A 13,683-nucleotide genomic window follows, 5' to 3' on the forward strand; every position below is an offset into this window, starting at 1 on the left:
TCTTACTTAACGTTTATAATTGTAAAGTAATGAGTAATGAATGTCATTAAAATATAGAAGGTTTTAATACCAAATTGATTGCCTTTAAAGTAGGTGTATTTTAATGTTATGAACATTTTGTATTTCTTTTGGTAATAGTGATGTTGTTTTAACAAAGAACCACTTAACATCTACAATATTTCGATTTCATATCAAAGATTTTTATACAAAATATAATATATGTGCTGATGGTTGAATTAACGTAAGCTAATGAGTAATTGAATGTTATGTAAAGCATAATTAGATCCATTTTCATTTTATTGGAAGATTGTAGTAATTGTTATTCATAATAAAAAATTATATTTGTACTTGTTTTGTTTTTTAATGGTTGCATTTGATTTACTTTGAAAGCCTACCACTTGAGTATACAATTATCATTATTATCAATAGACAGAAATTTCGAACAAATAATGTGCAATTGAATGGTGCTATAAAGAACATTGAACGTTAGATCTATGCTATTTCGAACTATCTAAAGATATTTCAGTACGGCGTTCTACGGAGTTTTGTAACAAGGGTGTCAAATTTGTATGCAACTACTGTAGATGCTCCTTTGTTTTCAGTCTTAATCATGATGGAACTGAGGTTACGCTGTCTCTTACAATCAAATCCAGGAACACCACTACTTTCATCATCGTGTACACTATCATTAATCTTTATTTAAAAACCTAAATATTCCAGTACCTATAACCTAGAACCTAAAACAAATTGCAACAGATTTTTAGTCGCGTGTAGTCGCGACTCGACTCTATAGCTCACTATATCGGTCGGTCGGTCGGTCGGTCGGTTGATCGGTCGGTAAACACTAACTCAAATTTGCGCATGCGACTGCCGCCATGTACATTGCCTTGTTTTATATACGTATAGATGTGACATCCTTATTATTGACTTGATTAATTTCCAACAAAAGACGAGGCAGCTCCAACAGCAGTATGTCGTTGATAATCGGGGGTTTTAAGCTTTCAGTAAGCAATGTCTTCTAATTACTAAATACCTCTGATCGTGGGCGGTTTGTGGAAAATCGACCATTTGAAAACGATAGCAGCAGTACAGTACGCGGATTAATAAAATGGACTTAAATTCCTAACCACGATTTCCATCTACTCATTTTACCTCGTTTTTCTCTTCTTGGTAGTGTATGCTCAATAGGTTTGTACTGCTGATACGGATCACAATTTTCCTTCACAACATTTGTTAAAAATGCGGAATTTTTCTCAAATCATGCAGTTGTTTGACATTTTCTAGCCATCCAGGTTTTGCTTCATCTTCGCATTTTGAATTAGGGTATCAATATGTTCAACTGATGCGAATGGATTTGGAAGAAGAGCAATCTCTTAAAGTCGTTTCAAACTATAATTGCGAATATGCTCTGTCAATTCCAGAACTTTAAATTGCACATCTTCAAATTTGTCTGCAATTTTGTTCATGATTTGTTCCGCAGATATTTTCCCCCTTTTGCATAATGCTTCTTCAAATCTTCAGAGTCTTTCTTGACAGTATGCTTCTAAATCTGAATTTTAAAGTCCATATTTGTATGCATACTACTTTCTTTCTAGTTGATATGGTCCAAATAAAGATAATATCTATAGTAGAATGTCAGGCAGTATATTATATTACAACTACAACTTAAACGAAAAGAATATGTTTATTGTTGAAATGAAAATCATATCCAAAGTTGATCAAAATCGGATATCAGAAAGTGATTAGGTCAAAAAAGTTATCTTGGTGTAAACGGGTCAAAAAATATGGAGTAGGTAGGTAAGTTTTTTTTCTACAACGAAAAAAATTAATCAAAGAAATACTTAAGTTCACTTTTGTTTAGTTCTTTTAAGTACTGTATATTTAAAAAAGGACTTTTTGAATACGGACAATCTTTTCCTTCATTAATGCATTTATCACACACTGGCAATACAAGTATGTACAGTTCTCTGTGGATAGCTCTTTCTGGTCCACCATCTACGACGTTCTATCTACGACGTAATTTGTTTTTAAATTGTTTTATGTGATCGACTACAGACAAAATTGTAGAAAAGCTTTCTATTCCGGTTGTCATGTGATTAACTGACGAAGTTATCTAATGCCAATTGTTCGGAAAACAATACACGAAAAACAGAACTTTTTAGAGTGAATTAGTCTGGTTTTATAGATTTATGAAATGTTTTTAATTGTATTGTAATAGTCATGTAATATTACTCTTTCCTGTAATAATTGTTCTACCATTTAACTTTACAATCGTTCAGTCGAGGACGATAGGGTAGGCAGATTTAGTGTAGTTGCCAACCATTCTTCAGATCATTATGGTCAATCCTGAACTTTTTCAAAACGATCCTTCTCTTTCTAAAATAAAGAGATCTACGCACTTCCATCTAGGTCTAATCAGTTCTAGCATATAACAACATTGCACTCTCGATGACGCAATTAAGAGTTCAATAGAGTATTTATAAAATATCATGTGACCCACATCATTCAATCAAATGACAGGGATCTATTTATGCGTGGTGTTATACTCAATGTGAAGGAAACGACAGAAAGTATCTAACACACCAATAATGATGCTCTGATAATATATAAAACGACATGCTATTAGGATTACCGAAGTGCCATTCGTTCACGCATGTATGTTGGGATAATTGTATTTTAAATCTACACATAGATCTGATACTCAAATTTATTTATTTTTTATGTACATAGCAATTCGGTTTATTTACACAAAGTTAGTTCAAATAGCTTAAAATGAGTTGAAATAGCTGAAAGTGAGTATAAATAGCATCAGTGAAATGTTCATAAAGTGCTTTATATTAAATAGTTAATAAATTAAATTCATTAACTTTATGAGTTGATTATATAATACGAATGTGTTTCGTTTAAATTATTCTTATAACACACTTATATAGTGTAATTTGTATTTCGTTAATTTTCATTTTAAAATTCCGGTCCGGACATAATGACGAAGGTAATAAATAATTTGACTGCCATAAACGAATACGTTATATCATGGAATCAAAATGAGTACTGTCCACTTCGAAACGAACAGCTTGCGAGTTTTCAACAGTAGAATTTGTTGTCAAATGACAGCCTTGCTTGTCGAGTCTAAACCCCAAACATCCATCCTCGTGTAGGCATTTTACTCCACATTTTATGCAGCTTCGTTCAATGTTTAAATGGTTGAAATCTGACTGACATCCACTGGTATGCTTGTACGGCTTGTAATAGGCACAGGATTTACCTAACAAGAAAACAGATCTTTTCTGAATTATTTAAGTACTGGTTATCAAACAGTGATTCAAGTGAACGAGAAGGAATTCTAAGCCCCAATATAAACCGTGTATCGTGTATTATAAAATGCCAACCAGGTTTCCTCGTGTTTGATCATTCTATTTTATTGTAAGGTTATCTCCATATTTTGACAGATACTACGACTGCATTACTCCTAATATCAATTTGAAGGTGGTAATCACCATTATTTTCTGAAAGATATATTTTCCCCATGAAAAAAAATATTTGTTATGCTTTTGCTGAATGGGCCATTTTATTATCGCATAATATAGTTATTCACTTTGGCCAAAAATTAGATCACAAAAAAAAATGAATTTAACCGTTTATTTGTCTTTTCCTCAAGTGAAATACTTTTTTAGGAAATGAGTTCAGGGCTGTAAAAAGTTGAAATAATATTCTAAACCATGGTCTAGTTCCGTTAAAATATTTACTAAGCTCAGGCTCAATTTTTACTATTTTCACATTATTTTTATATAGTACAATCTCAGTTGTCATACTTTTTTATACAAATCGAAAAAAGGCTCAGTAGCGAAAAATCGAGCTCTTGTAGAATAACGCGATTCTCTGCATAAACATAAGATTCACGCGAATAAATTCGCCTGGCGAGAAACAGGCTTTTTAGACCAAGCTCTTGTCACTGCAAATCAAATCGTACGAGTCAAATGGCTGATCGGTTAAGACAGAGGCGCCGTTTAACCGTACCTATTAAAGAGCAAACAATATCGACATGGAGGTTAGAGGTGGAACAAGTATTCTCGGATAAGGACTATAAACCAGTCTCCTCAAGTAATGTGTACCACTAATGATATCCACAGTAATTTGTGTTTACACTATCCTCTCTCGGAACGGAACTATATATAAATTATCACAAAAACTTTCAAAATATCCTTCCCTTACATGTTATTTGGTCCATGACGTCAGTTTCTGACACTCCTTTTGCGACAACCGTAGAAACTTGGAGAGAGAAAAAATTACAGACATTAATGATGAACGAGGTTCAATGCAAAAAACACAAGTTGTCAAACTGTATAGCTTAAAACTTTAGCATAGCTTTAAAGATGTGTTTTTATTTTTTTTAAATTCAATCAATTCAATTACTTTATCTGTTTACTTGTTAATTATATTATTTTAGTTTTTAGTTTATGAGAAGGAGAATGTATTCTTCTAGTATAGATCCTCAATATGATATTGAAATAAAAATAACCGTTGACGGAAAATTTTTAAGGAAGAATTGATTTTATTTTATATATTATTCCCATACAATTGTAACCTTTTTTCAACATTAATTTTTAACTTTTTTAAAAATTTCATCTTTTTTATAAAGTTTGAAATTCGCTAAATTGTCTTGTTATTGTAAGTATTTCTTTGTGGAAAACCTCTCGGTTGTTATTTATCTTGTCTCTTTGATTTACTTTTTTTTCATATGTTGTTCGTTTTTGACGAATTTGGCGAATTATAGGTGATCATTTTTATAATTTTACTGATTTAATTTTTACAAAACATGCACGTACGTTAAATATGACCGCAAAATATTGATTTATGCAATCCTATTACCTGACGCATATATGCTTATGATGCTGCTTGGTGCCTTTTATATGTCATAAAATATATACTCTATACGGTAACATAGGTGAAATTACGGGAACCACACCATGTTCTAATTTTTTGGTATGATGACGTTGTAGAAATAAACTTGAAGATCACAATTTCGAAAGATAATGAAAATTGTAAGATTTGGAAGACATTTTGGCACGTAGAAGCGCACTGCGTGCTCTTTGAAGTTTGTAAAAATTTGACGAAAGAGAGAAAGAAAAATACTTTTTAACTTCAACTGGCTATTTCATAACGTCACAACATCCGATAGGCTTAATTTCTATATGAATTCATAACTACATTTCATCAGCTTTCATAATAAATTACAATCATCAAGGTCACCTTTAATTCTGAAGAGCTGTAAGATATTCAAAAATATGGTGTAGGTGAAATTACACGACCTACGTTATTCAAGTTTTTACGCGTGATGACGTCATCAAAATGAAAATGACAACTCATGAGAAAGATAATTAATTGAGCAATCATATACTAAAATTGGAGCGAAAATCGGGCACAAAATAACTGAGATGCGCTCTGTTGAATGTGATAATCTATGACGAAAGAGAAAAAAACCTAATTTTTAAATTCAAGTGGCCATTTGATGACGTCACAACATTTTGTACGTGAAATGTGTACATGAATTCATATCTACAACTCAATGGCTTCCAGAATAAGTTAATCAGAAGAATTATTTTCATTTTAAAAATGCCTTATTTATCACCATTTTCAGCACTTTGATGCAATTAATGTGCGCATTTTGTCATTTTTAACCTGCTCGTATAGTGTTATTTTAAGTCGGAACGGACTTAAATTTGGCGAATGTACTAAGGATAGTGAGTAGAATGCGATTTGTACAAAAAAATCGTATTTTTTACGCTTTTTAAGTATCGCACGCGCAAAAACGTGTTTTTGCGCAATAATTTTTTGAAGCACGCAAATAGCCTAATTCATGCTCTAAATTGATCAAAACTTAATTTTGAGCTTTTTAAATTTTTAACGGGCAATTTCACGCGCATGACCTTACGTGTGCGTGCGTTTTTATTTGCTAATATTTTTACCCTTGACCTGAACTTTACGTGTAGTGAATTTCATTAATGTGTGATAATGAATAATGGAGATATGATTGATAATGTGATTTCACAAAATGGCGTATAAATTACGTCACGGATGAGTGATCACGCTGAAAAGCTTATTAGGACTAAGTTAAAGTATTTGAAAGACATTGTTCAGTTCAGTTTTATTCGGTTCACTCAAAAATACAAAGACAAACATAACAGAAAAAAAGCACAAGATAACAGTATTTATAGAATGAACCGAGGAATAACCCAAGAAAGTTTAAAAGAAAACTTATTTCCATTGGGGTCCTCAGACATAAAAAAAACACTGATAATTGCACTTTTAAGTGCATTATCAGTGTTTTTAAAAAGCGCCCAATGACTACTAAAAGGTTAGACATGATAAGGATTACACAGTATTTTGATAAAATGTGATTTCACATATTTAAAATTTAAAATGTAGTTAAAATATTGCAATGTTTAAGCCATCGTAACATGACGATATGTTTTTACTTAGAACCTCTTCGATTACCTTTGTACACAGTGAATTAATACTAATTGACATATCATTAATATATACCAAAAAAAGCAGTGGCCCCAAAATACATCCTTGTGGGACACCATGCGTAATGTCTTCAATAGAAGATTTTTCGCGGTTGATTTCAACATACTGTTTCCTTCCGGAAAGGTATGAGGAAAACCAGTCTGTTTTGTCGACACCTATTGCAGATAACTTTCCATTAAGTATAGCGTGGTCAACCGAATCGAACGCCTTGCGTATATCTAGCAACACCATACCAGTGTAAAGACCTCTAGATGTGTTCTCTTTTATACAATCAATAAGGTCACTTAAACAAGTGTCGGTAGAATGACCAGCGCGAAATCCAGATTGATTAACGTTAAGAAGGTTGTTGTCGTTCAAGTATCTTTTAAATTGAACATAAATAGAATGTTCTAGAACTTTTGAAACAATATTTAAAACGCTGAAAGGCCGGTAATTATTTACATCAAGACGGTTCCCTTTCTTATAAAGGGGCTTACCCTGGCAATTTTGAATTCTTCTGGATAAATGTTAGAAGTAATTGAAAGGTTAATGATGTGTTTGATTGGCCCAGTTATTTGAGGAACGGCGTCTTTTAAAAATCGTGCTGATATACCGTCAAAACCTATTCCTTTATTAGGATTAAGACTTTGCAGTGAATGTGAAATGTGAAATTTTGGTTCAACTTTTTGAGATATTTGTTACACAAAATCTGTACAGAGAGAAATAAAGAAGAAGAAAAATAAGAATAAAGATTTCATACAATAACAATAGGTGATCATTTTATTCTAAATGATCACCTAATAATAATCTCTTTATTGTCAACAAACAAAAATATTTTTGAAAAATGGTGATAACGTATAACTATTAGGCTAATCAAAGCTTATCACCAAACTTATAAGCATTCAAACACTACAACTATTAGATATTACTTTTGCTAGATAGGGCTAATTCCACATGACACGTGATGAAAAATTTCAAAAATAAAATCAGGTAAAAAAAATGAATGTTTTGTATTCGTTGAATGGAGAGAATATTTCATTCGATAAAAAGTTGCTCTATTTTCAACTCGACTCTGCCTCGTTAAACATACAGCAGTCACTTTTTCAACTAAAATATTCTCACTATCCAACTCATAAACATTCATTATCTGTATACGATTCTATATTCTACGTACCTGTTTCGATTATTAAACGATCTTGCTCAGAAGTAGTTCTCACAGGAGCAACTATACCATGCTTGCCATTTACGTCGTATTTGCTAATACCGTACTCAAAATCTCTCACGTAAATATGTTGAGCAAGTGCGTTAAAGGATATATCGTTAGCACCCCCGAACATTTCAAGAATCACTGTATTTTCAGTGCCATCATAGCGAATTGATCTAATCTGCTTATCCACCAGGATCACCCAATATATTTTCATATCTACATGGTAAATGGATGAGAACGAAATTTACCGTATTTTAATTATTATATTATTTTAATTATTATATTATTTTAAATTTATTTTAATTTCACAGACTATAATACTCAACATGTTACTCAGTAGTGACTGCCAACTTTACGGGGTATACATTAACCTACAAGTGTAAAGAGTCTATGAGGGCTCACGGTTGAACGATTTTGGATTCTTGCCCTTTGATTGGTTGACGAGAATCAACAGATTGTGGAAGAATTTTGACTTGAGAAGTCACGTTGTCTCTAGAGGGTATTCAGTTGCATGCCTACAGTTCAGGTTGAGGTCACAGACAAACAGGCTACAGCACATTAAAGTTCAAAATTGACCATTTTTAAATGCCATTTTTGAATTAGTAGATTAATATTTGTTTGCAAATAATACATTGTTGAAAAGGTACTCATGTCTTCTTTCAAATGCTGTGTATACAATTAACTAGTGAAAAAATGGGCATGTGATTCATAATTAAAGAACTATCTGTGATTTGTATGTATCTTTGCGATTAAAGGACATATTTTTAATAATTAATCAAAAGAACAATGATTAATTTTAAAATGTCGAGCGGCGTTTTTTGTACGAAATATTTCTTGTTTTAAATAGTTTTCATCACAATATACACAATAGATCTGTTTTAACAGTAAGTTTAAGTCAAGCGTTTATGGGCGTGGAACTGATCGTGTCGCAACCACAGATAAACCCTATGATCTAGCGGAGCTTAGCATCCTGTTGCTACAATGCCTAGGTTACAACATGTACTTGTATGTATATTCATTGTGGAGAAATAGATTTCTGAATTTTAGCCTAAAAGATGATTTGAAATAGCTTAATATCCAAAATTAACGTATATTTAATAATTAATAGTAATATTTACTTCTTTTTTTTAAATACTATTAAAAGTACTTAAAGAATATAGTACAAGTTTGTCCATTGATATGTTCAGTAAAAAAACATTTTAACAGATTTTTAAAAGTATTAAAAGAATAATTTAGACTTAATAATTACTTATTGTATCAATTGCCAAGCTATCACAGCTGGTTTCTATTACTGTCATCTTTTGCATAAGTGCACTTGACAAAACGTAGTTGATACTGAGTTTGTAAACGCAAAAGACAACAAATCTAGATAAAGAAAAAAGAAACATTACATTCCGTAATACCTTTATGACCAATTTGTATACTGTTATTTACACCAACTTTGTCCTCTCTGAACATTTCCCAACTGGAATTTTTCACCCTGCAAAATGCCCCTTTGATTTTTTGTTTATTTTATTAGGCCTATAAAATATTGTTCACCACCAACCAGCGAAATGTGTGTTATATGTAAGTCCTGATCTTTTCATGGATCCAGTGCATTCTAATCTGAACTAAAACAATAGATCTGGCTAGCGCACTTTGGAATAACCTGTCGCACTTTGGAATAATCGAGCTGTCTGTCGCACTTTGTAATAATCTAGTTGTCAAACTTTGTAATTTTACTATACGAAACACGACGGAAAGCAATAGGACGGTACTCATGAATAATTTATGCATTAGCTTTAACAAAGTGGGCGGCGCTTAGCGTGAAATTCCGTCGTCTTAACTTTTTGAGAACGATAAAGTTGCCATTTTCCCGTTTACGGAGAACGACTAGAAATATATAACCTTAAATATACAGTTCAAATTACACCTAAACTCTAAATAATATTTGAACTTCTATTTTAATTGTTTAATCAAATATTATTTATATTGGGTTAAAATGGCTGTGTTAAAAGCGCCGTTTAAATACGAGGCCATAGCTAGGAAGGTTAGGCCTATGCTGTATCACCAGAGCCAAGCGATTCAGAAGGGCCCTGCGCCACGAGACAGGGGAGGGATCGGAGAGATATACTGCCGGTCGTCGGCTATGTTGACTGTATATTATGATGTTACGCTCTAGCGAACACAGGATATTCGTCGTCCTCCCCTAACCGTCGTGTCCCTAATAACTGCAGCTGTCGCACTTTGTAATATGGAAACTTTGTGCATGTTGCACGCGTTCACGAAGTTCAGGGTCATTTTAACAAGTACTCGAAATTACTATTTGAAAGTCAGTAGCTTAATTTATAAGGTAGGCATGTGTTGCAATATAGGCTATTACAAAGTGCGACAGTGTGCACGTAAGTAACTTATCCGCATACACACAATGAGTTCACATGACTTGGTTCCTAACTAGGATGCAACGAAAGGACGAAAGAAGCGCAACGCAAGTAATTTGACCAATCACAAGAGATGGATTATCCGAACTGTCGTTTGTCAAGTCGCTTGCGTCCTTGCGTTGCGTCCCTAGCGGGAACCAAGTTAAACGTATGTCGTCGGTCGTAATTTGTAATATATTCGCAAGTTCATTATTCATCAAGTTTGTAATGAGTGCAATTAGTAATTTACCCATTGTTGTAATCCACTTCTACATCTACAATTATAGCAGTCTCTCTTAATAAGGTCGAGTCCACTTCCGTAGACATGTCATATACGTGCATAGCGTTAAAAGCGTCTCCATAGTAAATTTTTCTTTCATCAGGACTTATGTCAATACCTTTTATAGCTAAAGAATGGGAAAAGAAACACCGATAGCATATTATATATATATATATATTGTTATATTTCTTTTATTCTTGTCCACCCAGACAGCACTTGCCAACTCATATGCTATGACTTTATCCAAATTCCCTCACTTGCACTGATGAAGGGCTAGTGTTGCCCGAAAGCTCTGCTAACTTTTCTGGCTGTTTACTTTATCGTTTTGATTACAGTGTACTAAAAGTATTCAATTCAAAGATACCTATCTAACTTTCGATAGTCTGTCCGACAGAATCTAGTGTATTACTACTATATATATTATATATATATATATATATATCAGTATTCTACTGTATTAAATTCTGAATGTTAATGTTCTTAATATATAGTTAAAACCAATAGATGCACTGATTATGTTAACAAAGTATGAAACTAATGTGAAAGAGGGAAAGAGAGAGAGAGAGAGTCTATCTACTCGACGATTCGATCGTTATTTGATCTTATTAAAGATCAAAATGTAGAATCATGATTTCTCCACCCCCACCAATCTCTATCTTCCCCTCTCCTCCTCCCATACCCTCTTCCCATTTGGAGTTAGTTTACACTGTTATTTAATATACAGTATTCTTATTTTATTAGTGCTATAATTTATACATAGTTCACCTGTATTTTGTTGTAATAATATATTGACATGATAAGACATTTTAGTTTATTCGTGCAGTTGTAGAAAAGTTACTACCCATCCAACAAAAATACATACCAGCAGATAAAACAGTCTCTTCGTGAAGGTCCACTAACGATATTCTTTTCAATTCACTATGGTCTGCCCAGTAAACAATCTGATTGACGGCATCGAATGCTAATTGGTTTATGTAAAATACAGTTATCGGTAGTTTTTCCAGAGTGCCAACTGTGTCCTCGGAAATGTCCCCATCCGTGTCGGTATAGGTATAACTTATCGATAGATCAGCCAAAGACGTTACAATGATAACGGTTTCTGTCAGTTAAAAATAATACGATTACTTGCAATCGGACATATTCATTCATTCATTTTCAGACCAAAATTTACAGTAGTGTCCTTTAACCAACCATGGACATATATGTCCATGCTATAACAAACAATATTGATATTAATTTGCATTAGAAATACTGTAGGCCCACAGCCCCAGCCCCGCCACTTAAATATGTCTTTAAAATAATTTTCTAAATATGTTTTGTTCCCTACAAACATGAAAATGAAGATTAATTAATTCAAACTTTGATTATGTTGTTTTGTAGTTTGATCAAGCTAATCACTTCCGTAAAAACTTATGTTTTCACTTATATAAATAATAACAAAGCAATGGTTAAATTCTACCACAAAAACACATTGACTGGCAGCCAAATTGACTATGTTTTGCTTTAAATTACATTTTCAGGTAAATAAATTGTAGATAACTAATATTATGTGACATTAAAATGGCATATTCAACAAACAAAATTCTAAGAATTATTTTTCAGGGGGACAATACAGTGCATCTTTAAAGTAATACATTGTTGAATAGGTTTTATGGTGAATAAAATAATACAATTCGTTTGTGTTAAAAAAAAAGAAAATAAAGCAAATTCCAGAATGTCTCGATGTTTCGGTTTTAGTAACAACTGTCTGGAATAAAACTTAGAAGTTTTCACATTTACACATAGTAATTTACTTTCATATTTTCGAAGTATATTATTCTATTTTCTTTGTAATTTCTGCTTATAGTCTTAATATTTTCTTTAATTAGTAAATTAGATATGAAAGTAAATAATGATACTCACTTGCGTTGGCTAAGTTACACAATAAAACCAGGTAACAATACACAACAAGGCTAAAACAAATCATTTTTATAAATGTTGTACTCATTCTGTTGCCATTCTATATCGAATGCGAATTAGAATTTCTTACTTAACGTTTTATAAATTGTAAAACGTTTTATTACTAATGAAATATTTATTAAAAATAAAGAAGATTAATTTTTTTTTAAATGCTAACTTAATTGGTTGGTAAGTAGGCGTACTTTAATTTATTTGTTGTGTTTAATTTTGATATTGTTGCTTTAACAAAGAACCACTCAACATCTACAATAATTCGGTTTCATATCAAAGATTTTTATACAAAATATAATATATGTGCTGATGGTTGGATGATGTGACGTGACACATTTAGAGCAACCAGTCAATATGTTAGATTTGTATTATCGATGTTTTTACTTTAGTAAAATAAGTTACGAAGTTCTTTAAATGAAAAACTGAGGCAGTCATTTTTCTCTTGTTTATCTAATTGTCTCTATTTTATCAATATAGGCCTACTTAGGCCTACCAATATTTTGCTTAAATATTTGTTGTCTTAAGTAAAGTATTCATTGACTTGACTTAAAACAATAAATTAAAAATAATTTTTTTTTTGCTAACTTGATAAATCTGAATTATCTCTTTGGCTTATTTGGTGTCGGTTATTTTTAGTAGGGTTGGTGAAATCTGTCTGTCCATAATAGGGCTTTATTATGTCAATTCTAGGTTTCTTTATATCTTTCCGTCATAGGGGCTGGTGGATGTTGTTTGTCCATTTTGGGAGGATTTCTATATAAAGCCTGTCCAAATTTAAGGTTTTTGTCAACTCTAGAGGCTTTTTGTCTGTATCAGAAACGTTCAATATAAACTTAACATTGCAATAGCTTGTTTTGTCAACCAATGATGACTATCATTAAAGGAAAATAGAAAATCTTTTTTTATATGTAATAATTCATATACTGTAATTTGGTTTTATGTTTATTTCATTTTTATAAGGTTTCTCTTTTAATATATTGCTTAGTAACAATAGTGATATAGAATTTCCAATTTCGTACCCTAATATATATAATATTATATAATATATTTCAAAACAACTAAAGAACCGACGCAGCGGTGACATAAACAGAAAAAAAAGAGAGATTCTAAACGGAAATCTCCGTTAATAGTTTAAATTGACGTATTTACGTTTATAAAAATATATTATTTAAAAAATTGAACCTTTTCAATGGAAACTTACAAATCATTATCATCGCCACAATCGTTATTATCAGCATGCCATCATCATTAATCATTATCACAATCATCATAATCACAGAACCACGTCACCATTATCATGTAAAAGCTTAAAAGACTGCAGGCGACACGCATCAGCTCGA

At 32.1% G+C, this 13,683-nt stretch overlaps 1 protein-coding gene across 1 annotated transcript; it reads right to left on the reverse strand.

The window, feature by feature from the left end:
• Positions 1 to 2,627: 2,627 nt before the first annotated feature.
• Positions 2,628 to 12,361, reverse strand: LOC144843441 (uncharacterized). The gene is made up of 7 exons (XM_078700226.1): positions 12,296 to 12,361; positions 11,256 to 11,492; positions 10,364 to 10,520; positions 8,964 to 9,079; positions 7,682 to 7,930; positions 4,213 to 4,269; positions 2,628 to 3,265 (listed from the first exon to the last, which is right to left on the reverse strand). The coding sequence occupies exons 1-7, from the start codon at positions 12,357 to 12,359 to the stop codon at positions 3,027 to 3,029; spliced, it is 1,119 nt and encodes a 372-aa protein (XP_078556352.1). The 5' UTR covers positions 12,360 to 12,361; the 3' UTR covers positions 2,628 to 3,026.
• Positions 12,362 to 13,683: the final 1,322 nt, after the last annotated feature.

The sequence above is a fragment of the Antedon bifida genome, chromosome 5 (genome assembly GCF_963402885.1).
Source record: "Antedon bifida chromosome 5, ecAntBifi1.1, whole genome shotgun sequence".
NCBI lineage: Eukaryota > Metazoa > Echinodermata > Crinoidea > Comatulida > Antedonidae > Antedon > Antedon bifida.